The sequence below is a fragment of the Tachysurus vachellii genome, chromosome 11 (assembly GCF_030014155.1).
Source record: "Tachysurus vachellii isolate PV-2020 chromosome 11, HZAU_Pvac_v1, whole genome shotgun sequence".
In the NCBI taxonomy this organism is placed as follows: Eukaryota; Metazoa; Chordata; class Actinopteri; order Siluriformes; family Bagridae; genus Tachysurus; species Tachysurus vachellii.
In genome coordinates, this window is record NC_083470.1 from 6061385 (window position 1) to 6088660 (window position 27276).

At 39.9% G+C, this 27276-nt stretch overlaps 1 protein-coding gene across 1 annotated transcript; it reads left to right on the top strand.

Annotated features, from left to right (window-relative positions):
- Positions 1-25550, top strand: phf19 (PHD finger protein 19). The gene is made up of 15 exons (XM_060881859.1): positions 1-228; positions 5379-5582; positions 6915-6996; positions 7301-7396; positions 8709-8803; positions 10291-10439; positions 10788-10883; positions 11584-11652; positions 13324-13444; positions 13632-13699; positions 14498-14647; positions 18210-18276; positions 19334-19419; positions 20896-20991; positions 24863-25550. Exons 2-15 carry the CDS (start codon positions 5403-5405, stop codon positions 25194-25196), a joined length of 1689 nt encoding a protein of 562 aa, XP_060737842.1. The 5' UTR covers positions 1-228; positions 5379-5402; the 3' UTR covers positions 25197-25550.
- Positions 25551-27276: the final 1726 nt, after the last annotated feature.

Below are 27276 nucleotides of genomic sequence, written 5' to 3' on the forward strand. Positions count from 1 at the left end.
GTTGCGATGACGAAGGGGGCGATGATAATTACATAAGCAAAACGTAAACGATTCGCGGGAAAAGGTGAAAAAATGGCGACTCGCACAGAGTCTGTTTGCGCGTCCAGCTGAAGCTGGAGAAACTTTTATGTCAGTGAATATGGAAATATCGCACTGAGAGTGGAGCGACGACATTTTTCGCCAGAGATTATTTTATCCCCCCTCTGGGAAAGGAGAGGAAACAAAACGGTAATGAAAGAAAAAAGGGTGTTTTTTTATTTTTTTATTTTGCTTGCCATCAGCTAGGCGAAGCTAACTGTACCTCAGCTTGGGTGCAAATACGTTAAGCGCTCGTGCGTGTTTTTCTCTTTTAAATTACTAACAAAACTTAACTTTTCTAACGGGTTATGCTTTTAAAATGGGGGAAAAATGGGGCGTTTAAAAAATAAATAAATGAAAAAAAAGTTTGCCATGCGAGCTAAAGTAAGTTCTGTGCTGTATTTGAATCTTGAATGAGGGAGGGAAATATTATTAGCTTCAGAGCTAACTCCTGCTTCCAGCCTCCATTTTTTTTTTTAAAATTTAATTAGCATTAATGCTAACACTTACAAACTTACTACTCACTAGCTATTTTTATTTAAAAAATAAAATTTTATTCTTTGTCAGATGTTAATAAAGTAACCTACACTCAGAGCTGTCAGTGCAGTAAGTACTAAAAGTAAATAAAAATACTACTATTATTATTATTATTATTATTATTATTATTATTATTATTATTATTAAAACACACTTTACCTGAAAAAATAAATAATAATTAAGATTTAAGAAATGATCTTAGGTTATAATGGCTTTATAATAGGTGGCTCTAGGCCAGTGCCATCCCAAATGTACTTTATTCCATAACAACATTAACCCCTTAATCCCCTTAATGAAATTGTTACAAGAATCAGGACGTGTCAGTAAGTCTTGATGGCTGAAGTGGTTAAAACCACACCCAATTATTGCTATGACCTGTTTGTTGGATGTTGAATGGGTGCCAATGTTCAGCAGTCTGTTGGACTGCTGTTTGGAAGGTTGTGAGTTTGAATCCCAGCTTCGTCGATCTGCCATTGCTGGGCCCCTTAGCAAGGCCCTTAACCTCCATTGTTTGGTTGTATAAAATGTGATAAAATGTAAGTCGCTCAGGATAAGGGTGTCTGCCAAGTGATGTAAATGTGATGGTTGCATGTTCTCCTCTAGTACGTGTGGGTCTTTTCCAGATTTTTCCAGCTTCCTACTACCTCCCAAAATCATTCCAATAGATGAATTACCCTCTTTAGGGGTGTGTGGGTGTGTGTGTGTGTCCAGGATGGTATCCTGCATCACACCCAGTATTCCCGAGATCAACACTACCATTACTGGGATAAAGTGCTTGCCAAATATGAGATGATTCAAGACAGAAGAATTCTGTCTTATTTATTTATTTATTTTTTAAGAAAAATTATAAAAATTAGAGTGGGTCAGGGAAAGTATTTCCCTTTTATCCTTGTCTTCCCATTCAAAATAATTGACACAATGCACGTTTCACTAGGGCCACGCTTGACGACCCTTCGCCTTCCATGTTGCTATAACGAAATCCTGGCCTCGATTCAGCAGGTCTGTAGCTGACTTCCTTATTGAAACCATGCTGCTCTCTGTCTCACTCACTGCTGGTTGAGTTTGAGTCATCAAACTGTCCCGTGGTACATTCTGTCTATTTTTTAGATAGAAAGTAAATGGAACAGCCTAAAAGAGCCGTTTGCTGCAAGGGTGTGTACGTTTGCGGCACTTTCTGTACCATTTCTCCTTCCTTTTCGTGTGCGGTTCTGGAACGTAGATAGACGAAAGATGTGCAGGTTTGACACGAGGTGTGAGCTGAAAATCAATTCAGATACAAATCACGATTCTTGTGCATGCTGCTAAACCTGATCCTGGTAGAAATGAGTAGCTGGTGAAAATCGCAGTGTGTAGCGGTTTCAGCAGAACAGCAGTACTCTCTCTTTTAACCCTTTAAATGCCCATTCACATTCTTAACTTTAGACTACAGACCCTTACTACAGAGTTACAGAAAAATATCTTTGAAGTCTGAGTTCTGACTGGTCAGAAGACTTGTTTTCTATAACAGCAGCTCAGACAGTAGTTCAGACTGTAATTCGGATGACAAGTTTGCATTAACATGCTTGTTCTTGTTGGCCAGACGTCGCCTTCTTCTTCAGTGGAAGTCCTCAGTCCCACCATCTCACTCACAATGGTTAAAGGATACAGCGTTTTTTATTGGGCTTGAGATTAAATTAAATATACGATAAGAGGTAATACCTCCAGGTTTTTTCATGAATGGCAACCGTTTATCCCATATTTCATAGGCCTTCAGGTTTTGCCGGATTAGGTTTTCTTTTCTTTTGTAAAATTAAAATTATTGGTACTCAATAATTAAAAAGGGCCAGGACCCGTGGTGGGCGGGTGGTGGTTGGTTTGTTTTCTGATTTTCCTTCCTTTTCATTATTGTTATTCTTGTAATTCTTTTACTTTACTTCTTTTTCAGGCAAAACCAAACTGGGATTCTGTATTGTTATTTGATTTTGTTTGCAATAAAAAGATTTCGCAAAAAACAAAAAAAAACAAAAAAAAAAACATGCTTGTTCTTATACCTTACTTTTCTGTAGTAACAGCTCGTTCACTGGGACTTGTATAGTGGATGCCCCTCATCTGTATCTGTTGATGTAATAGTTTTTTGTGTTCATATACATTTTAAGACATCTGTGTCAAGCTTACCAACACGGACACACGTGTGGGTGTGAGTGTGGGGGTGAGGGTGAGGGTGGGTGAGGGTGAGGGTGGGTGAGGGTGAGAGTGGGTGAGGGTGAGAGTGGGTGATAGTGAGGGAGTGGGTGAGAGTGGGTGAGGGTGAGGGAGTGGGTGATTGAGAGAGTGGGTGAGGGTGAGAGTGGGTGAGGGTGAGGGAGTGGGTGATTGAGAGAGTGTGTGATTGAGAGAGTGGGTGAGGGTGAATGTGAGAGTGGATTAGGGGTTGGGAGTGGGTGAGTGTGAATGTGTGCGAGGATGAGGGTGAGAGTGGGTGAGGGTGAGTGTTAGTGGGTGAGTGAGAGTGTGAGGGTGAGTGTGTGCGAGGGTGAGTGAGTGGGTGAGTGAGAGTGAGTGTGTGCGAGGGTGAGTGAGAGTGGGTGAGTGAGAGTGAGTGTGTGCGAGGGTGAGTGAGAGTGAGTGTGTGCGAGGGTGAGTGAGTGTGTGCAAGGGTGAGGGTGAGTGGGTGAATGTGAGTGGGTGAGTGAGAGAGAGTCTAAGAGAGGGTGAGTGGGTGAGAGAGTGGGTGTGTGTGAGTGTGTGAGTGAGAGTAAGAGGCTATAGAGGGAATGAATGTTTATAACTGTAATAACATGCCATAACTGTGTAGTGTAGTTTTGTACAGTGGGTCACTTATTACTATAAATTTAAAATATAAATTATGATTATATTGTATAATAATTGTTAAACAGAGCATCAGTCTGACAAGCTAAATCATTTCTGCATGAGACATGGTTTTATGATGATGTGTCACCAAGATAAGAAATGTTGTTTATTTGCCTAATATTTTGGGTTATTTGATGTTTTTCTCATCTGATGCAAATGTAATTTCAATAATGGTGAGAGAGATATGAGAATATGCAGAATAATGCAAAGTATATGGCAAGTCAAAATGACTGAAATGAGTCAGACGAACACATGGAATGTATGCAGCTGTTAGGATCTTATAATGTAGAAAAGGCAAAAGAATTGATTTACTTCACCTTGTAGCTAAAGGGGCATGGCAACAAGACTTTAGAGTTAAGCTCTGATACTGACTCTTTGGTTTGGTCCTGATCCATGAAATGACTTCAGTCTAGTCAGCCGCTGCATCACCGTAGGATCTCTGAGAAAGCATCTCAAGTGTGGCACAGTCCATCAGAGATCGTGCTGAAAATCTAACCAAAGCGTTTTCTGTGGGTCATGAGAGGGCGGAAAGCTTATGACCAGCTATACTCTCAGTCGGTTCAGCTTGTTCAGGGATCATTGACAAGTGAGTCACTGTGCACAGAAGGTGTGAAGTTCACCCTTGTCCGTGTCTTCATCTGTGCAACTGCAGAGACTTGGCTGAGGACGACAAGGGATCAGTAAGAATTAAGAGTCAGAATAACAAGAGTTTCTGGCTTTTATACTGTGGCATGATGAGGCAGGTGAGGGTTCCTGTTTTTTTCTTTTCTCTCTCCTTATTCAGTGCTGCTGATTCAGTGTTTTTTAAAGAAAGTCCTTGTATGGAATTTTCACCCAAAAATAAATTCGAAAATGGCTCATGAACTTCGTTGATGAACTTCGTTGTTTTATGCATTCATGGAACCAACTTAATTGTAAGCATGTTTTTTTACAGTGCATCAGACCCCAAACTCAACCTTGGTGTAGAGTTTCTTATGCATTTGAACCTTATATATTCATGCAGTTATCACACAAACATAGTATGTGAAAAATAAGCTTAACAAATATAAAGATTTTGTTATTGTATGTGTTTGAAAGAAAAGTGGTTTTGGTGATTTGACCTAAGAGGGTTGGATGACTTTCTGTCCCATTGTCTTAGCTTTTATGGCTCTTTCTTGGGTGTGTTGTCACCATCGTAGTCATTGAGTAACATTGAGTTAATGCAGTGATCTTAAATCGTTATGCAGCTGTAATAACGCGTATATTACACCTGCTTGTACAGATGCTGCTGCAGCCAGGACACATGTTTGTAGTCTTCTGACAAGCGAAAATAAACATGACAGGCGAAATACGTCCTGCTGTTCATCCCGCACCTGCTAATTTCAGACCAAAACCAACAGGATGAAATCAGTTTCATGCCTTCGAACATGAACGGATAGAAAATCAGAGTGAAATTTTACCCAGGACTACAGGCTAAATGCTGGACTGGTAGCTGAGATTTCTGTCTATGCAAACAAGTTAAGATGATGCTTCATCCTGCTTGGTCTATTGAGACCGGAGCTTTTATTTTTTCCCCCTCTTTAAGCAGAAATTGCATTGATAGCTGCCTGAATTTAAAATGAGCTACAACAGAAAGTGCTCTAAAATGCGGGCGGACAAAAAGCCCTGACCTCAGGATTTCCATCCATAGAGTGTAGTCAAACATATAGTATTGTTCTTTATGATTCTTCAGATGAAGATATTCACACCACATTCACTCACACACTTGGAGAATCACGCCACTACAGAAACTTCAGAATGTGTTACAAGCTAGTGCTGTAATATTAAACCTGGAGGTGTCTGAGCACTTAGTATCACCTCTGAGTTCTAATTTGTCAGGAAATTAACCCATCACACACATATTTCACTGATGTATCCTTCCTGTTTCTGTACAGGAAATCTAGACGAGCGTGTTAAGGATGTTGGAGGAAGCGTGCCGGGATGAATACCTGGCTGTAGGTGAGGAGGACCTGGAGGCAAAGCGGCTGCTGCCCAAGCACGACAAAAACTGCGTTGACCTGGATTGCGAGCTGATTGTGGGCCAGTATGTGCTCTGCCGCTGGTCTGATGGCCTGTATTACTTGGGCAGGATCCAAAGGGTGAGTCAATGTGACTGGAAGCACTGTGTGTTTCACTATGTTCTGTCACAGTCTTGCAGTCAGCGCCACTAAACTTATGTGTTTATCATGTTATAGACATCAATCACCTGCAGGGTTTAATCAAATGTAAGCGTTTTCATAAAAAGGGAAGCAAAACTCTCTTTATGATTACAACACAAATCCTCGCCGCTAGTCGAAAAGATAATTATGCTACAGCCAGAACTTTGCGTGAGGCTGCCTGAGTAATTCATATTTTAATTATTGAGTACAGATTTCCTAATTAATTAAACATAATTGCCTGTGATATTCATGAGCTTATCTAACGTTAGCTAATTGGCTGAGAACATGTATTTTTTAATTGACAAGCTTTCCATTCACCTTCTCGTGTACTTGTACATTCCTTACTCTTTAAAATGACATGTTAATTTATTATTGTTATTATTATCATTATTATTATTATTACAGAAAAACAATTAATTAGAAAACAATCAAATTTTTGTCGCTGTGAAGTTAGTTCCTGTTATAGCTCTCTTGTGTCTGAAAGCCTATAGGAATAGCTGTACTACTGACTCTGGGGAATCCTTCCAAAAATGCAAAATAAACATCTCCATTTTCACTTTATCAGTGTTTATGTGAAATATCCGTCAGCCATAGGAGCGCACTGTGGCATAAAATTACAAATTAAGCGCCTTGCTTTGGCTAAAATGTGTGTGTGTGTATATATATACATATATATAATAGCAGCACAGTGAAATTCTTTATGCATGTGTCCAAACTTTGTATGTTGGGGTCAGAGCACAAGGTCAGCCGTGATACAGCACCGCTGGAGCAGTGAGGGTTAAGGGCCTTGTATAAGGGCCCAACAGGGGCAGCTTAGACCACGATTCTCTGATCAACAGCCCAGAGCCTTAACCACTTGAGCCACCACTGTGCTCCTATTATAGGCTTATTTATTTAAAATGGAAGAAAACTGATTGTTTTTGTTTACAGCGAAATAATTGCAAATGATGTGGCTTGTAACTGGATTAACTGACGTATATGATGATTATTTAGGTATTATTGTACAGCACTTCTCACTCGGCTGTAAACATTGTCCAAAACGTCAGTAATACTCAGAGGCTCATGAAGAGCATGGTTCGCTAAATCTGAACCGTGCAAGCATGGTTAGTTAACCCCTGATTTAGACAGATTCTGCCTGGTCCTCTACTCAGGATCATGTGACGAGATTCACGAGTCTCTTATAGTGTATACACTACATAGTGTATACACATCTAATGTACGTTTTGAGAAATTAAAAGCTAAACATTACATGGTGTGTGTTTGTGTGTGTAGATTAGCTCCTCAAAGCATAGCTGCTTCGTCACGTTTGAAGACAACTCCAAGTTCTGGGTGCTTTGGAAAGACATACAACACGGTAAGCAATGTGCGTGATTTCTTCCCCACCAACAGACTGCTGCAGTACTGTTGTCATGTCGCCTGTTTCCATGGCGCTGAGAAAAATCATGTAGATTTCTGTCACTTTAATGTAATTCAGGGCACTCGCACTAATTAGCGTTTTGTGAGTTTCAGCAGGTGAATGTAACTCAGATGACCTAAGAGAGCAAGTAAATTACTGTTATGGTGTGTGTGTGTGTGATATACATAAAGTGAATGTGTAATTATGATGGAATGTTTTCTTTTTTATTCTCTGTGCATGTGTGTATGTGTGTGAAACTCAGCTGGCATTCCGGGAGAAGAGCCCAAATGCTATGTGTGCTCCGAGATGACTATGGTGTCTGAGAATAAAATTCTTATCTGCGGAAAATGTGGAATTGGTGAGTCACTTCTCAGCTTCGAAAAACGGAGAGTATTTTTTTTTTCGGCCCACGTTTGCATGAGGTTAGTTTGTGGAACTGAATTTCATCTATGCAAATATCACCCAAGCAAATGCATCAAGAGTTAGATGTCAGGGGTGAAAGCACATGTGACATGACAGTAGAGTGGAATAAATTAATTCCAAAAAACTGGATGTTTTGGAACGTTAGAGAATATTCTGAAAACAAAGGTAGCTTTCATGTATGTAGGGATTTTATCTGTTTGAATTGATCCCTGGTGCGTTTGCCCTCTTGGCGAGATACAGACCAAAATGAGTCTCTGTCTGATTCTATTTGAGCTATTTGACTCTGAATCAACTCACTAACTCACCTGCAGTGACTCAAACATGCCGTGTGTTTTGTGTTGTGCCTTTTTTTGTATATGGGTTATTTATTTATTTATTTATTTATTTATTTATTTATTTATTTATCTGGAGCTGCTAAAATGTCACCTGACTAATCCAGGATAGAGCCATAGACAGCTTTCTGGACATTTGGAACTCATTTCAACTTACAAAAAGATGCAAAAAGATGCAATAAATGCAAGATTCAATTCACAACATGCTTAGTTATATAAATAATGAAATATTGCCAGTACTGTGCTCTCCATGCTTGGGTGATTTTTGTGGTTAATCACCAGTTTTATTTTTGGGTTGGTTTTAATTATGCACAGTGTGAAAGTAGCTCAAACTAAACTGCAGAAAAAGCAAAGCATTTTGCTTTGGTTCAGACTCAGCAAACGGAAGGATAGACGTGAAAGCTTAGAGAGAATTCCCATATAAAGCTGGTTAAATGACATAAGGGACACAAAGCTAGCTAGCGAGCATATCTAGAACAAATGTTGCTAGCCACTGTTGGCTCTTTCTGAAAGAGAGTTCAAGGGAGCAGAGAGCTGTGTACAAGTTATTAGAATGTCATGCAACAGCACAAAAACATTTCATCGCAGTATTCACTATTAACCTCTGTTTCAAAGATGCAGGAAAACAACCAGTAAACTGGGACAGAGCTGTGGCATCATCAGTCTGGGTAAAAATCCAAGCAGGCTTCAAAGCGAACAGGAGTATTTTGAGGCTGGGTGATGAGACAGAGGGGAAGACTGTGCTGCGTGTAATTGCTCACAAGGGAGTTGGCTCTCCATGCACTCTCTCTGCATAGGGATTAGTTCAGACTCTTTATATTTACACCTCTGTAGTGCCTCTGAGACCAGTAGCCTGTCACATGCCCTCAAATGTCTTGTTTGTTTTTCTTTCTCTTCCTCATCCTCTTCGGACAGGATACCACCAGCTGTGCCACATGCCGCAAGTGGAGAGCTCAGCTTACATCGCGATTTGGTTCTGCAGAAAGTGCATTTTTGCCTTAGCAGTCAGAGTGAGTGTGTGCCTCGTGTCTTTCAGTCTCATTTTGTTGTTTTCCTTACGATCGATCCATGTCTTATAACAACCTCATAACCTTATAGTAACAGCGTTAAACACATGCTCTCTATTGACCGCATCTGTAGGGTATGGGTGATTACCACAGACAAGAAAAAGACATAAAGGAAACAAAAGGGCAGTTCTCAGAGGTTCCAGCATCTTCTGGTTAGCCGTAGCATTTACGATTTGCTACAGCAGTGCAATAGCGGACTATGCTTACATGCTTTTTCAGATAAAGCAGTAGACCGAACACAAAAAATTCCTTCTTTTAAAAAAAAAAAAAAAAAAAAAAAAAAAAGGTCATTTACTGAAGGGTTGAATTATGAGGAAAATATCCAGGATGTGTGTATGATAAGCAGTAAGCAGTTACTCAGCTTCCCATAAGAGATACGAGATACAACATTGTGAGAAATTGTGTAAGAAAAAAAAAAGGCATAACACAGTGCCCTGTGTTTTTTTTTTTATACAAATATGTACGTTTAAAGAATTTTGTGCTTTACTCTCTATAGTACATGCTTTATCTTGGTCAGGGTTACAGTGGATCCAGACCCTTGTGTAATGCTGAAAGGTTTGATCCTGTGTGCAGTGCAGGAACGATGCACCCTGTATGCGATGCATGTTCATCTCCGAGCATTAACGCTTAATTGTACCTAACAGCCATTACAACAAGTGTCATGTTTGTAAGGAGGTAGGAGATACTCAGAGGAATCCCACATTGACACAGGGACATTGCACCAACTTCACACAGACAAATGCAAAACTCAGGATTGAACAAGGGTGCTTGGATCTGCGAGGCGAAAAATATACATTTTATTTCATTTGGTATCAATAAAAGCCTGTTGGCTGGCTTGTGTTCTTTAGACTTAGTGAGTTTTGAGTAAAACGGTGGTAATTGCACGTGCACTACAGATCTGGTATAGATTATGCTGCTGGACTAGTGAAGATTATTCATCTTCTACCGCTTATCCGAACTACCTCGGGTCACGGGGAGCCTGTGCGTCATCTCAGGCGTCATCGGGCATCAAGGCAGGATACACCCTGGACAGAGTGCCAACCCATCGCAGGGCACACACACACTCTCATTCACTCACGCAATCACACACTAGGGACAATTTTCCAGAGATGCCAATCAACCTACCATGCATGTCTTTGGACCAGGGAGAGAGGAAACCCCCGAGGCACGGGGAGAACATGCAAACTCCACACACACAAGGTGGAGGCGGGAATCGAACCCCGACCCTGGAGGTGTGAGGCGAACGTGCTAACCACTAAGCCACCGTGCCCCTAGTGAAGATTATATTATATTATATTATATTATATTAATCTTTATAATTATGTTCTGTAAAGCTGCTTTGAGACAATGTCTATTGTAAATAACGCTATACAAATAAAATTGAATTGAATTGTGTTTGTGTTTTTTTTTTTTTTTTTTTTTTATGGCAGAAAGGGGGCGCACTAAAGAAGGGCCCGTTAGCCAAATCACTGCAGGCCATGAAGCAAGTGCTCACTTACAATACTGAGGAACTAGAGTGGGACTCTCTGCACCGCACCAACCACCAGCAGTGCTACTGCTACTGTGGGGGCCCTGGAGAGTGAGGACGCGCTTCCTACCTCTGCTCAACACCTCCTGCTTTCATTCATTCTTTCTCTCTCTCACTCTCTCTCTCGCTCTTGCTCTCTCTCTCGCTCTTGCTTCCTCTCTGACCTTGAACAGTGGAGTGGATTGTTATGCTTCTTCCTGTATTCTTACTTGTGATTCCCTCACACTACCTGGAGCGTATTCGCTCATCCGGCACATTCCACACTGTTGGAGTCGGCTCAGCTTGTAGCCGAGTAGCTCGTAATCGATCTATTAGATTTCCCTCTGTCTGATTAGTCGTCTGTCTGATAAGAACACGGCACATTAGGTTCCATTATCTTTTCTTTCCATCTCCTCTTAGATGGTACCTGAAAATGTTGCAGTGTTTCCGCTGTGAGCAGTGGTTTCATGAAGCATGCACACAATGCCTGCAAGAGTCCATGATGTTTGGAGATAGGTGCGTATATAATATTATATTATACAATATTACATGATCACGTGTTCTGTTTCTATTAGAATGATGACCTGTAGCACAGTAGAGCAAGACCACAGTGATCTATCTGTAATGATTGTTTGCACAGGATATGCAATCTCTGTAGATATTACAAGAATAAGTGTGTTCACACGTCATTAATCATTCATTTAAAAAGACAACATCCTGGGGAACATCTTCTCTAACAAGATGTAACGGTATCTTTTTTATATATTTACATATACCTGTGATTTTATAGAAGGTAGAGTAAAGCATAATCTTTCCAGATGCATACAAACATGCACATACAATTACTGACATGACCGGTTTTAGACAGGACTAAAATCCAAGGGATGCTGTGATAGTTATGATGTTACCCCACCTCCACATAAAGAAGAAATATAGCCCTTAATATGGATGCTTTCTGTAAACCCTGTTTATAGAAATTAAAAAAAAAATAAAGACCTGAGATAATGAAATGTTTTCTGGACAGCATCCCGTGATAAGTGATTTATAACAGTACGTTCACTGCGCTAGCACACAAAGGAAAAGGCATGCATTAGGGGATAGTTGGAGATCATTATGTTAAAATTGCTGTCTTGTGTATGAAATACCATTCATTCTCCTTTCACAGGTTGGCCATTTATAAAGTAATCCCTGTCCATTTCCTTTTTTCTTTCCACAGGTTTTACTTGTTCATTTGTGCCATGTGCAATAAGGGAGTGGAGTACATCAAACGCCTGGCTCTGCGCTGGTAAATGCCGTCGTTCTTCTTTCACAACCGCACGATTCGGGCCAATTCATATCAGAAGTATAGAATTCAATCCAAGTGCTGGACCCCGATTGATGTAGACATTCTGGAAATACTGGTAACGAGTCCAGCAGGCGATGTGTCTGTTCGGGATTTGTTACAGACGGGTTACAAATTAAAGAAGAAGAAAAAAAACAGGAAGTTTGTTTGTAAGAAACTAGAATAGCTTCAGTATGGCTTGGCATCAATTCTGCAGGTGTATCACAACAATATATTCCCTCAGTTTTCATTTGTGATGACACAGTGCTGCTAAACCCATAATTCCATTTCCCAAATCTCCAATTACTGTACGTCTGTAGCTCTGTAGCTTTCATTTCATTAATTCATTCCAGGCACTCATGGAAATGTTTCGTCATAAAGATGATCAGTCAGAAGGACTTTGTTTTGATTTGAAATGGTGTTCCTCTTTAATATGACAAGTGGAGCCAAACCTTGCCAGCAAAATAACAATATTCACCCACTACAAAAACCTTTTATTCGTCATCCGTCTGTATCTGAGGCTAGTCAACGAGTGATCATAAATCCTCTGTTTTCTTTGCCAAATTTCAGTCTAATCCCAGAATAGCACTTGCATCTTGATCATAATTCTGGTTAGATGAAGGTCATCTGATTTAAGGAACAGATCACCATCAGACCATCGCATTACAGGCCCCCTAATGCAGGTCACATGTTACACATACTTTATTTTCCTCTTGAATTATCTAGTTATTGCCCTTTAAGAAATGAGAGAAATTGAAAGCAGGAGAGATATTTAGAAAGCCTTATCAGATCATTTGCTTGGCTTTAAATGCTGTTTCTTTGTTTCTTTTGGCCTTTAAAGCCCATAATACCCATAATTTAAATTTCTTCCTGACAAGAAAATATAAGGATTAAATGCCTTTAATCTCTTGGTCAGAGAGCTTTTGGATTTCGTCCAGCATGTAAACGATTATGCAGATTTACTCTGTCCAGAAAAGTAGATTTTTAAAACGTAATTTCCTAAAGGAAAAATCTACCCTGAAATGACTTGCAGTCTTTATAAATAACACGATCAACAATAGTAATAAGCTAACTTTCACCAGCAAACTGGTCTGCTCATAGTGGTGCAGTGTGATTTTACCACAACAGATCGATACGGCGTGGTTTCAGTCTGGCTTTAGTCCGCCCAGCTCTCACCTCCTCACCTTCACATGCTGCTTAAATTGATCCAAAACATCAGATTTCATGCTAATACCGCTGTTGACAGCATCATGCTCACAATCTTGTAGCTATATGGCATAATTCATTACAGGTTTGTCACACAGCTCTATTCATTCTCTGACTTTGAGTCCAGGATTTCTCCATTTGTTCCACTTTCATTTCATTAAAAAAATATTTTTAGAGTCACAATAAAATGCTACGTAAGACAGATGCTGTGATGTGATGCCTGCACTCCAGACAAACTCCAAAAAAGTTTATATATGCTAAGAATATTAAAATATACAGCAATCACCAGCAAATTAGCACCAGAGTCTCTAAACACCTTGAAACGATTTCAGTATAAACATAATTCTGTGTTTCAGGGTGGAATTTTTCCAGTTTTCTTTCTCTATATCTTCTTTATCTTTTTAATCCATTGTCGTTTTGTTTTGTCAGGGTGGATGTGGTCCATCTGGCCCTGTACAACCTGGGAGTACAGAGTAAGAAAAAGTACTTTGAACTGGAGGAGATCCTCAGCTTCATCAGCAACAACTGGGATCATTTCCAGCTGGGCAAGGTCACACAGCCAGAGAGCGCTTTCATAACAGATGTGAAACCTGTCAATACATCAGTGTTAACGTTGCCACTTTCATTCATCTGTATTTAAAAGTGACAGCTCAAGGTGCAATGCGAAGAAAACGTTTCGCGTAGCGCCACTGCTGAAGGTCCGTTTCTCACTTTTATTCTCATACCTGTTTCACCAGCTTGCCAACACGCCTCCCTCAGAGAGAGGCCAGCTCATCCTCGATGCTCTTAACAACTACAAAAGCAAGTAAGACACTTAGCGTCATGTTAAGTATTAAATGTTTATTCTTTATTAAATGACAACTTGTCCAAAAAAAACCCAAAAAAAACCTTCAAGAGCAATGAAAGAATAATTATTGAAAAATCGTTGGTGTGGTTGATTAATATTCCAACAAACCCCAACCTGTTTTTATTTCATATATAAACCCAAATCAGATCTGTTCTACGTTAACAATAAACGTCTTAGGATACGAGTAGTAGGTTTTTTGCCAAAATCAAGTTCTCAAATAAAGCTGAACACTTGTGAAATCTATGTGAACGAATGTTTCTTACAAAGAAAAAACACCACAAAGCATGTATTGGTTGTTACTGCAGGATGTAATTACTATTCTCTATAATCAGATATATTCTAATATTAATGAGCACATTGATACGAATATGAATGAATTTATTTATATTCGAAATGAATATTAATGAGTGCCATTCTGACTGATATAACAGAAGAAATATAAAATAGTGCTATAATGTTTTGAAATATATTATGCAAGACGAGTCAAAGATCCGTCATTAGGCTTTTCCACGATTTCTGATAACCAGTAATGATCGAACAAATTCAGCACACGGTTAAAAACCACAGTAATAAACAGTTCTCTGTCTCCGGTCTCCACTCATGCTGAAACACCTGAGACAGACAGGGTCTGGGATTTGTTGGTAATTGCTCTGAACTGCAACAAACTATTTCTAGCAAAGCAGAAAGACACTATATAACACTGTATATGTTCAACTTCAGATGCAGTTCATCTATAACACCGAGTCATTTGTTTAGGTTTCTCTGCGGAAAAGAGATCAAGAAGAGGAAATGTATCTTTCGGCTAAGGACAAGAGTCCCCCCGAACCCCCCATCCAAGCTCTTTCCTGAAAAGACCCCGAAAAGCGAAGGACACCGAGGCTACAAGAAAGGAGCAATGCGCAACGGGTGAGTGGTAGCGCTAGACGATATGAACAAAATATGATGAAGATTTACATTGCAAATATGTTCCACAATATACATATAGCTTTGCTAACATTTATTAGCACTAGTAAAAAAAAAAACATGTCAACATATGGATAGAATTTGAACATCAAATAGTTCATATAAAAGCACTAAAGAAAAAAGTGTATTATTATTGTTCAGCTTGACATCTCATACTTTCATACAGTGTTATTGTGAGAAACACTGCATTTCCCTTCCAGCATTCTGGAATACTTCAGTACACACCATTTCCTAATGGAGCACACTTGATATAGTCCTAGAGTAGCACCTTTTATGGACAAGTGTTTCTCTCACTAACATGCACGACTCTTTGTTTTTTGTCTGTTAGTTAACACACAACGGTTTAGATAGAGTTTGCCATGTTCGCGCTACATGTAAGTGAAAGCACTCCTTATGAAGCGGAAAAAAAAAACCCCTCTGTATTTACCTTATTTTGCATTTTAGCCACAGCTTTGTTACGGCTCTGATACGGCTTAGGTGTGGAATATTAACCTCGTCTCTCGTAACCGTGCACCTGTGTGTAGCATTGCAGACTGCAGCGCTTTATAATTGAAATAACGCCGCATGTGTTTACCCAAACACCTACACGAAGCTCATCATTCTCATCTCAATTGAGAATATATGAAAATTGTTTTACTTATTAGCATGGCTTTGAAATGTTGATTGGGATTAAAGTGCCATGCGGGAAGGTAATTACGGCAGGTATCCCCTGCCGGTTGATGTTCGTCTCCGAGCCGACAAACTGGAAAAACATTTCAATTCACACGATTTTCTCAGTTAGACGTTTGCGCTTCGTTAGAAAAGAAATCTCTCATTTGCATGAACGCCTCCTTTATTATTTTTGTTTGGAATTATGTCCAGTTGGATAGTTTGGGTTTGTAAAAGCTTTTCAGTCTCATTTCTATCCGAAAAATCTAGGGAGAATTTAACACGGACGGTATTTTTTACCTTTCTGTATATTTAGATGGGACCTTAATTTCGAATCAGGTTTATTGAAAATTCCTCTCCTGTCCTTTTCTTGGCTGTTGGGGAGGGAAGCACAAGGATTACGAGAGAGTGTTCAAAACATAATCCACTAGTGAGGAGGTGTGAGGCTGCCTGTTGGTTACCAGTGCTTTTCTCTTTGCTGACAGAAATGGATTATTTTCCAATAACAGAGCATCCCGAAGTGTTTATACAGCAGCAGTTTGCCTTTTTTTTTTTGTTTATTAAAGAAAGCATGAAATCCTATGTTTTGATTGTCATGACAGAAAACTTGGTACAGAGACTTCTTCCAAAAAAGAAGGAAACTAGTGCGTTTGTCACCATTGCCATACACGTCTGTCTGAATTAGCGCATTAACGAACCGCAGTTCACCTCGGAGTTGCTTTTCAACCGAAAACTAGTACAAGAGCTGCTGTTATAGAAAAATTACTTGGAAAAAAGTCTTGTGGTAAGATGTCAGTTAATTTCTGTAGTTAAAACGTGTCATAAATTACTCAGCATCTGTAGGAGAACTAAAGTGTAATATGATGTACTTTATCCAGCCTGGTACACTGCACCTCCACACACAGCCACATGTTTTGTGCCATACTTGTCACTTTTTTATTTCTTTTTTATTAATTAAATAATAATTTAGAAAATGCCCTGAATATTGCCTGAAATGCCTATTTTTAATGCCTTATTTATTTATTTATTTATTTATTTATTTATTATTATTATTATTATTATTTTTATTATTATTATTATTATTTAATTTATTTATTCATTCATTAAAAGCATTTTATTATTTATTTAATTTATTTAATTATTTTATTTATTTATTTATTTATTTATTTATTTATTTTTGGATGCCTTTAAATGGAATTGTAAGGCTAGTTCAATAAAAGACAATACAAATTCAGAACTGTGCCAATCACTGAATAAAGGATTAGGCACATGAGAGAATGTCTTTCCTAAGTGTTGGGCATGTAGATTTATCTAACACAGAAACAATAATAAAAAAAAGGAATCAATCATAAAAAAGAAAAAAATGCAATTTTGCATAAAGCCAATGTAGCTCTTTATTTATTTAAAAAAAAAAAACCTTTGTATACTTTTACTGCATCAACTCTTGCTCTTAGACTTTTATCTAACCTCACAAACAGTAGCATTTTCTTTCTGTATAGATCTTTCTTCATAATTAATTTTTTTATGCGTTGATGATTTGTGTGATTTGATTTCATGCCCTTAAAATGTAAAGGACTTTTCTGTCCCCTCCTTTATGTTTGTGTGTAAATTATGTACTTAGACTGATCACATGTAACATTATAATCACCGACAGGTGAAGTGAGTAGATTTGTTCATCTTATGATATATTAGGCATTAAGTGAATGGTCAGTTCTCACCATTGATGGTTGGAAGCAGGAAAAATGGACAAGTGTAAGAATGAGTGGCTTTGATGGATAGACAAATGGGTCAGAGCATCTCCAAATCAGCAGGTCTTGTGAGGTTTGCCTGGTATGCTGTGGTTAGTAGCCACTAAAAGTGGTCCAAGGAAGGATAACTGCTGAACTGGCAACAGGATCCTGTACAGCCAAGGCTCACTGATGTGCATGTTTGGGGAACAAATTCTAGAGTTAGACCCTATGTTGATTCCATAGAAGTGTTGGTGCAGTACATATCGGTAAAAAAGTTAACGTTAGATTTCAGGAAACACTGCATCACAGCTTGCTGTGTATCTGTCTGCATTGTCATGCACCAGTCTGACCCCTGTCCACCACTGAAAGCAATCTCAGTTACCAGATACGTCTGCATTGATCACCGACATTGATCAACAGCACACCTTCAGAGTCCCAGGCCTCGACAGGTCAGAGCTGCTTTGGTGGTTGATGGGGGACCAACACATTAGGCAGGCGTCATGGCTATATAACGTCATGGCTGATTTAGATTTAAGTGACGTGACATACGGCTAAGTATGGTGACCCATACTCAGAATTCGTTCTCGGGTCGATGCATTTAACCCTTCGAAAGTGCACACACACAGCAGTGAACACACACACACACCGTGAACACACACCCGGAGCAGTGGGCAGCCATTTATGCTGCGGCGCCCGGGGAGCAGTTGGAGGGGTTCGGTGCTTTGCTCATAGGCACTTCAGTTGTGGTATTGCCGGCCTGAGATTTGAACCCACAACCTTAGGGTTAGGAGGCAAATTCTCTAACCATTAGGCCACGACTTCCCCTTAAAAGTTCTGCTGGCAGCGTCGGGATCGACGTCTATATACGTGTGTAACACCTGATGTGTATATATTTTTGTAACAGTCTTAGCTGGTTGATTATAAACTCGAACCTTTCTGCAGGTAACTTTCAAGTTTTTGCTGTTAGCATGGAACCGTCCCTTCCACTGACACGGGCCTCTTGTGAAAAATATTCTGCTCTTGCTCTCTGCTGTCTGCCTGCAAGGTTTTTTGTTGTTTGCAATGTTGGCACCTCTGAACACTGATGATTAAGTGAAGTTGTTTTTCCTTTTTCGTCCCCTCACTAGTTGTGCTCCTGCAGAGAAGCAGAGGAAGAAGAGGTCTAAGTGGCTGCTGGAGGATGCTATTCCCAACGTAAGCTCTGCTTCTAACCACATTACAACAGTCTGTCATTGCTCAAGATAAAGAGTTCTTAGCCTTGCCCCTTTACTGCCCCATTCTGAGCTGGATTTCTGTCTGTATCAAACTGTGCTGAGGGACTGAACACGAAAATGATCAGTCCGCTATAGTCCTGGCTTGTTGTTTTCCTCTCTGCATTATTTCATTCAGGTCTATTGTGCATGACAGCGTTGACTTTTTAAACCTCACTCGACTCAAGTTCAATTTGATATTTGCAGCATCCTCTTTACACTCGCACTCGCAGTATGACATCCCTTTGCTCCTTTGTGATCTTATTTTCTGCTCCTCTCATCAAACTCATGACACAGACTTTACATTCTCTCTCTCTCTCTCTCTCTCTCTCTCTCTCTCTCTCTCTCTCTCTCTCTCTCTTTCTCTTTCTCTCTCTCTCTCGCTCTCTCTTTCTCTCTCTCTCTCTCTCTCTCTCTCTCTCTCTCTCTCTCTCTCTCTCTCTCTCTCTCTTTCTCTTTCTCTCTCTCTCTCGCTCTCTCTCTCTCTCTCTCTATATCTCTCTCTTTATGTATCTATCCTTCAACTTTCTTTCTCTCTCTCTTTCTCTCTCTCTCTCTCTCTCTTTCTCTCTCTCTCTATATCTCTCTCTCTCTCTCTTTATGTATCTATCCTTCAACTTTCTTTCTCTCTCTCTCTTTCTCGCTCTCTCTCTCTTGCTCTCTCTCTCTCACACACACACACACACACGTCTCTCTTCTGTCTGTCTGCTCCTAAAGCGATTACACTTCACTTCTAAAGCTTTTAATGGCAAATCCCTCCAAGTTCCGGTCCCAAGGCCTGTTTTTCTTTAACAACAACCTCCTGACACTACACGCTAATAGCACAGAACGGCTAATGGCATCCCAAATGCCTGGAAACAGCAAGCTTCAAAGAGCGTGTCAGAGTTGCAGTAATTGCTCAGTCGGCCATTGTCGTAAGAGTAATTCTACCCGAGCGTCAGCAATTCAGAGCAGGATAATGGACATTGTGTTGTTGTTGTTTAATGACGCTCTCCCTGCAGAACGAGATGACGTCCACCTGGAGCTCCAATCACCACATGGCTAACATCTTTGACTTTACGCTCGACGAACTGCAGAGCTTGAAAAGGTGAGACCAACCTGCAGGACTGAGGAAACGCCCCAGGGTTTTTTTTTAGGTTTTCAGATACAGTGACATTGTTCTTAACAAAGGGCTTCCTGATTTCCTTTTATTGCTCTTATAACATAAATGCTAACAAAAACTATACTGTTAACTCTTTTAGCATTAAAGGTAACTCCTATATGGATAATAATCACAAGTTGGCCTTTAATAAATAAATTGTAATCAGGGGCATATTGCTGTGGTATAAGAAGAATAAAATGCTTTAGAACAATAGTATTTCTATTTACAGTAGTCATATTAGCCTGTTATTTTCAAGGCATTCCATTTTTGCTGAGCATTTTCTCAACGCACAGCCGAACGCACAAGTTTACACTCGCATGTGTTTTGAAGGAACATGAACTAAAACTCTTAGTTAAACTCTAACTAAACTAAAATTAGTTAGATATCTTTTATCTGGCTCTTATCCAGAGTGGCTTCCATTTTTATCTTATATACAAGTGAGCAGTTGCGGGTTGAGTGCCTTGTGACGAGGGGTCCAGCAGAGGTAGCTTGGTGGACCTGGGATTCAGGATCAGTAATCCTACACCTTAACCGCTAAGCTACCACATCCCTTTAAATGCGGTAGATATTTATTATGTATATACTGACTTGCATGCTATAACTGTAGTGTTCAGGTTAATCTTTTTCTCCTCCCGCTGCCGACGGTCTTATCTACACTGCCGTGGCTAAGAAGTGAAACACCACCTCTCTTTGTCCACATGCTTTCTAATAATTAAATATTTTAATAATAATCGCGCGTCTGCTCTGCTCCTTTGACTTTTCCTTCTTTTCTCTCTCTCTCTCTTTCTCTTCTGTGGGCGTGTATGTCTGAGCATGTGGCACACTTAACCTTTCTCTTTTCTTCCAATTGAATTAAGCAGCCAATTATTGACTTCTGAACAATCACTTTAATTTGCATGCGCTCCCCTTTAGAATAGTCTAAAAGGTTTTGTCGGTTTTATTTTTTCCCCCCTCTCCAGCTGAAATCATTTTTAGCGAGAAGGCGAATGAAGCGATTTAATTACACTTCTTGGGAAAGGTTATCATCTCCCTAGCAGGCTTGAATAATAAGAGTGCGGTAAACAGTGCGGGGACAATCGGAGCACAGGAGCACTTTCGGCCACAAGTAAGGGAATTTGTGAGAGCTTGTTGACGTCTAGAAAAAGAGAGTGAAATAGCGTCGGGCCGGTCAAAAAAGGCCATGTTTGGTTCAGCTCCCAGAGCAAGTGGCGTTCTTTTGAATTCTGATTTCTATTATACACCGGCTGGCTGCCACCAGCTGAGCTCCCGCTGTGATGAGATGCAGTCAACGCAGCATACTGTACAGTACCCAGAGATTGTGTTGGCTTTGGGCCCTCAAGTGGTCTCTGGGACAGGAAGGAGAAGGAATGAACTAATTTTTTGCTTCACTTTTCTCTCCTCTCTTTCTCTCTCTTTCCATAGTACTAGTTCAGGACGGACATTTAGTCTAGATCAGGACTCCACAGATGCAGCGAGCACATCAGGCTCTGCCACTACCAGCGTGTCCTACGACTTCAGGTACAACACGTCTCTCTCTCTCACACACACACACACACACACACACACACACACACAGAAGCTTCCTCCTAATTCATTAAAGGATTATATGCAATTCATTTAGTAAGTAGGTTTACACATAGATTCACATGAGGGATGTGGTAGCTCAGTGGTTAAGGGGTTGGACTACTGATCGGAGGGTCATGAGTTTGAATCCCAGGTCCACCAAGCTGCCACTGCTGGGCCCCTGAGCAAGGCCCTTAACTCTCAATGCCAGAGATGCATTTGTTCCAGCTATTTTAGTCAAACTTGACAGCCCTTTTCTGAACCTTGGTGTTTTCACATTGAGAGATGGTGTTTTTTTTTTTTTTTTAATAAAAAAAGAAATAAAAAAAATCATGTTATTTAATTGATTTAAATACATGGGCTGCTGTATAGTTGAATATTTTCTAAACACAAGTTTTCTTCTATTTTGTTACTCTTACTTGCATGAGCTGCATGGAAATTAGTCCTGTCAGTCAGTCATGCGTGTGAATCAACCCTCATGCTGCCTGACTGTGTGAGAAGAAATATGACTGTTGTCTTGCGCAGTTTTGACTCATAGTGTTAAAGCCATCTAAACCTGATAAAGCACAAGATATCACTGGAATCGAGTGCAGACTGAAAAACAAAAGCAGTTTTGCTGCGTTCTGGTACAAAATAGGGATTAGTAAACCATGCTGAAGTCTTGCATGTTCAGTCCTAACAGATATGTTATTGCATCATGAAATATAAGATTCAAGCATTTCCTTCTATGCAAAAGAAAGACGGGGTATCACCGGTTTAAAATCTTGGGCTAGGGTGGTTTTATATTTGCATACTCGGTGTATCCAGAATGGAAACGTTTGCACTTTCGGGTTGTCTAATGAGAATTATTCAGTATAAGAAAGCCAATATTTTGGAAGAATTTAATCTCATCTTGTTTCACGTTCTGCCTTTAGCATTAGAAATGCTGCTTTCTAGTTTAGCCTGTGAACCAATTCCATGCAGATCCACATTTATGTTTTTAATCACACCTGCTCTCTGGATACGATTTCCAGCTCTACTCCTGATGAGAAAATGTAGACCAGAAAAATACTCCTAAGTCGGAATCCTAACTCCCATCACCGGGCTGTGGCCGTTTTCACATACCTCAGCTCTGCCGCTCTAGAGCCAGAGACAAGCAACAGCTGTCCATCAGCTCACTGAGTGCCGGATTAACCTCTTCTGGCAGCATGAGGAGAAATACGGCGTCACATTACGGATTATTTACCGTCACGGTCCTTTATAGACCAACATGCCGCTGAGGAGATTTCCAGGCAGCCTGAGAAGAGAACTCAGGTTCTAGCCAGTAGAGAAATGTGCTCTCTGCATCAGTGAGAAGAGACTATTACTGTTTATTACCACCTCAAATTGGATTCTTATCAGAGGAAAAAAAAATAAATGACACGTCCCAAATGTTTTATTCTCACACCATAGCAGTTTCCTAACTCAGAGCCTTCTGTATTTGTTAAGGGACACCACGTTGCATCACGTCACTTCTGTGTAAAGTTGTGGACTGCACGCGGACGCGTTAGTTCTACGTACTACGTTATAGCAGCTAAAAATGTCGCTCCCTCGTCAGCCTCGCTGTGATTTTGAAGGCAGATTGTCGTGTTGCTGAGAAAACAAAAAGTTTGTGTCAGTAATCTTTACCAGCTAAACTCCTGACTGTAACACAGTGCTGACACTGGAGACATTTATTTTTATTACTTTTTATCAGTTATCACTGTACTGTTAAAATTTGTATTGCAGCTGGAATTATAGATTATGTAATTAATCAACACCGTCTGACCGATCAGAACTCGTGCATTTTACAGCGCCATAATGTCATTGTGCTAATTCTGATTCTTTTTAGTATTTATTCCTATTTAGACTTTTGAATCATGATGTTTTGGGGCGGCATTGCTATTATTCAGGAACGGAACATGTTAGAATGTTATGCAGTTTATTCTGGGCGTCTCAAGAGCTTCAAATTCCCAGCGGTGTCACTCGGCATCCCCTGGGTCAATTCAGGGTGTAGTCAGTAAACAGGTTTATTACCTATGTGTCTAAATCAGTTTGGCATTTAAAAAACAAAGCAAAACAATATCTATATTTGTGTCAGAGGGAAAGTATAGGTTGTCTTCCCCACCAACCAAGATGTATGAATGATCTTCACCCCCGTGTTATTTATTCTCGGACATGTTCTGCTCATTAGCAGCCACTCTATGCTCAGCGTGTTCAGAGAGGATGTGTGCCTGAAAACACGCGGGTCGATGCCAGCTCTGGAATCCTGAGGACGTCCCCTGCTGTGGGTGCTCACTGTGGGATAGATCAAACACTCCACTTATGAGTAACTGCTTCCCTTGCGCCCGCTTTCATCTACTCCGACTGCAGCCTCTAGTTCCTGTTTTAGCAGCTCTAATCATCCTCAAATGGAGTGTCACAGTGTGAGGGTTTAAAGCCTCGCTGCGCGTAATCCTCTATGCCGTTATCTCAGCCTGTAACCATGCTATGCAGAATAGTAAACGTCCAGAAAGATTAAGTAGAACAGAAAAAAAAAGAATAGCGGGACGTCCGTCTGTGCCGTGACCTTTAAATGGCGAAACGCACCCACAGAGTCGGGCGCTCGCTCCAAGAACAGAAGGAAAATGGCTTTCACTGTGCAAGACATACATCTAGTGGCACATAAGAGTATTACAACTGTTTTAGCATAATGGAATGTCTCCATCATTTTCTATGTAATTTCTGTTCAAGGCATCTAATTTTTTTTTTCCTTACTTTCCTTACAGTCATAATGAAGTAAGAGGTAATTAATGTCCCGCACGAATATTTAGTAAAAGCCCCATTAGGCAGGAGCAGAGGCTTTTACTGTGTTTAATCTGAGCCACATTGAATATTGGTAACGCATAAGCACAAGCTGAACATATTCTGATAAACGTCGTGCTTTGCCTAATCTAACTCTTTAACTCTTCCTGGAGTATGACCGTGTACATTGAAAGCCACAGAGTAATAAGGAACAGTCATGCTTGTCGACCGGACTATCCAGAGTCTGTGCTCGTGTAGCATGAGTGCAGGCGTTTACTTTTCCACATTTACTTTCACATTTGCTCATCTGCTAATTCCCAACACCTAGCTCCCTGTACGATATAACAGCTACCAACCAGGGAGACTAAAGTCTGACACTAGCTTCCTCTGAGACAAAGGAAACCAGTAAAGTGTATGTTTTTAAGTTGCTGCTCATGGCGTATCACAGGGCAGTGAAACACTCTGAGATAAAAGTGCTGTATGCCCTCTTTAGTTTACGGCAGATTGCAGACATCCTCATGTTTGGCTAGTTATCACTCATAACCAAACAGCACAGCCACCTTTGCGCCCCGGGAATTTGTGTAATCAGTATTCAGACTAGTGATCTCGCAGTGCTTTCACCACTCGGGTGTTTTACTCGTCCATCATGATGATAAGTATTCTTCAAATCGTACAAAAATGTTCTAAAATTGGTGCAAGCCATTAAGAAGAAAGAGAACAGAGCCTGAAATAACAGTGTGCTACAGGAAAGAAGGTATGAGGAGCGTGGAGAGAACTAAACTGGTGTTAATTACTAATAGTTTAAGGCTTTACCCATGCCAAATAAATAGTAAGGTGTCTCTATTTCCTGGAAATTGGCTAGTTAAAAACACTGAGTCCAAAAGTAGGAAATCTGGTAATCAGTCGTATGCTATAAATAGTTCCTATTAGAGATCAAACAGTGCATCTATTATAAGTGTCTCTATTATAATGAGAATTTTTATTTATTGAGAGGTTGCATGATGTTTGTCTCGGCACTAATCAGTTTCCATCTTCACATGTACAGGAAGAACGTGGGCAGTCGGAAGAGGAAGCTTCCTTCATGTAACTACAGCGCTCTGGCCAGTAAGCGGGAGGCGATCGAGAGCGAGCTGAGTCCGGCAGGTACGCCAGTCGCCGAGTCCGGGGACGTAATTGGCAGTGCCATCGACAGCCACACCTTTGAAAGCCTGAGCGAAGATGACACGTCCCTCTCACACCTCAAGTCGTCTATTACCAGTTACTTCGGCGCAGCGGGGCGGCTCAGATGTGGTGAAAAGTACCAGGTTCTTGCACGCAGGGTCACGCCAGAGGGCAAGGTGCAGTACCTGGTGGAATGGGAAGGCACCACGCCTTACTAAGTGCCACTTACCTGAGGGCAGAAGAATGGAGAGAAGGTTCACGATGGGGTTCTTCACTTCCAGGCCTGGGGAGTCACAGTGGTGTACAGTCCAGGATTCAGAAAAATTGATCAGATGAATTGGACACAGATGTCAAACTGTCTGACATCATGTCATTGAGATGATAGTTAAAGTGATGTCATGGAAGTCTCTTCTGGAATTCTGTGGACTGTCAGGTTTGGGATTGAAGAACACTCGAGCAAACGGTCATAGAAAGTCACAATACTTAAAGTAATTATATATATATATACACACACATAGATACACACACACACACACACACACACACACACACACACACACACACACATATATATATATATATATATATATATATATATATATATATATATATATATATATATTTTTTTTTTTTTTTTTTTTTCTTGTTTTTATGTTACACAATCATCTAAACGAGTTCCAGAAATCTAGTTTTTCTAGTGCAATTATAGTTTTTTAAAGGCTCTTAGAAAAATATATGGGAACATGTAGGTTGTGCACTTACCCCATGTTGGGTAATGAAGTGTGCAGTCTATTTTTTTGTCACAGTGTCCTGTTGACAGGCCACTATAAATAGCATAAAAACACTGATTTCAGCCCATTCATTTCAAAGTAGTTGTTTTTTCCCTTTTCTACATTCAGTTGTTGCACTTGTAGGTTGGTTTAATGGTCAGTGGGATTTAAGGTCAGTGAGATAAAAGGGTGTAATACTGTTTAGCCATGACACAAAAACATTTAGGAAACGTTGACCCTCAAGCGTGTTAAAGCGTCATCAGTACAAATAGTGGACAACATGAGGATCGTTTGCCTTCTCGTGCGTGGCAGCGTTCAGCCATCACCGCTACTGGCATTTCTATCAGCTGGGTTAATGCATGGTGCAGTAGGCAAGGCGCATGCTTATGGATGTAGAGCACAGCCTCAGATGCTAGGCACATAACTCTACATGAACCCAAGAAGCAGATATACACACTTTACAGATCTTTTGCCTTCTGTCTATATATTTTCATCTGCTGTGCAAATGCGAATCATTTCGAATCAGCCATGTTGTCCACTATGTAGAGTACTGTGGAAAATGTACCATTTTGCTTACAGGCAAATATCCACTCAGTAATTATGTGACGGTGAGCAATCATGAAGGGAAAACGAGCAGTACGTTAATTCCGTTTTCATCCACGCAGCACTTATTTATGCAGCTCAATATTAAAGTCGAGTTAATATAACAAACAAAATGATTTCATACTGTTTTTACCGACCTGGATAGATTTCTGTTAAATTAGACTTGCCCTTATTGTTATTGTTCATAATTCAAGCTTTTGTCCACAAATGTAAACATCTCTGACTCGTCTAACCATTTCAAATAGAAATCTTTATCCACAACGAAGGATTAAATGTTCTGTTTGTGAAGAGAGACTGCAGCTGTTAGTGCTGTGAGCCCTAAAGCTATTATTATTATTATTATTATTATTATTATTATTATTATTATTATTAATGCCCTAAAAATTTAGTCAGTGTACATATCCGTTTGCAGTTGAGTACTTTAGCTGTCGTACACCTATATACTCATGTACACCTTTTAGAACTTTAAAAATATATCCTGATATGTTCTATCACTTCCAAAGACTTTCTTCTTTATAGAGCGCTTCAATATAAACGTGTATCCAAACCCTTATCTTTAATCTGCCCACGTTTTCACTTGACCGGAAATGTTAAACTAGTTCAAATCGAGTGTATCATATTAGAATGGTGAGTTTATCAGACGTTCTTAGTCATTTTTGGGTTTTTATTCCAGTGTTAAAAAAAAAAAAAGAAATATACTTTATTATTTACCTGTATATAATTGGAAAAAAAGTTTAGCCCCCTTTATTGTATTGCACTATTAACTATTTTCAGCTATGCAACTATTATTGCTTAACTGATTTGTCATATATTTTATAAATTGATCTGAAAAAAGAAAAAAAAAACGTTTTATACAAAGCACTTACTTTTGTGCATCTTATTGATTCTATAAAACATTTTATGGAAATATTTCCCCAAGTACAAC

Bases quoted from the DNA above. Each gene is read 5' to 3' on its own strand.
- phf19 (XM_060881859.1), top strand. From the start codon at position 5,403: ATGTTGGAGGAAGCGTGCCGGGATGAATACCTGGCTGTAGGTGAGGAG. The intron at 10,884-11,583 runs GTGCGTATATAA...TTCTTTCCACAG, and splicing joins TCCATGATGTTTGGAGATAG to GTTTTACTTGTTCATTTGTG. The intron at 14,648-18,209 runs GTGAGTGGTAGC...TCCCCTCACTAG, and splicing joins AAAGGAGCAATGCGCAACGG to TTGTGCTCCTGCAGAGAAGC.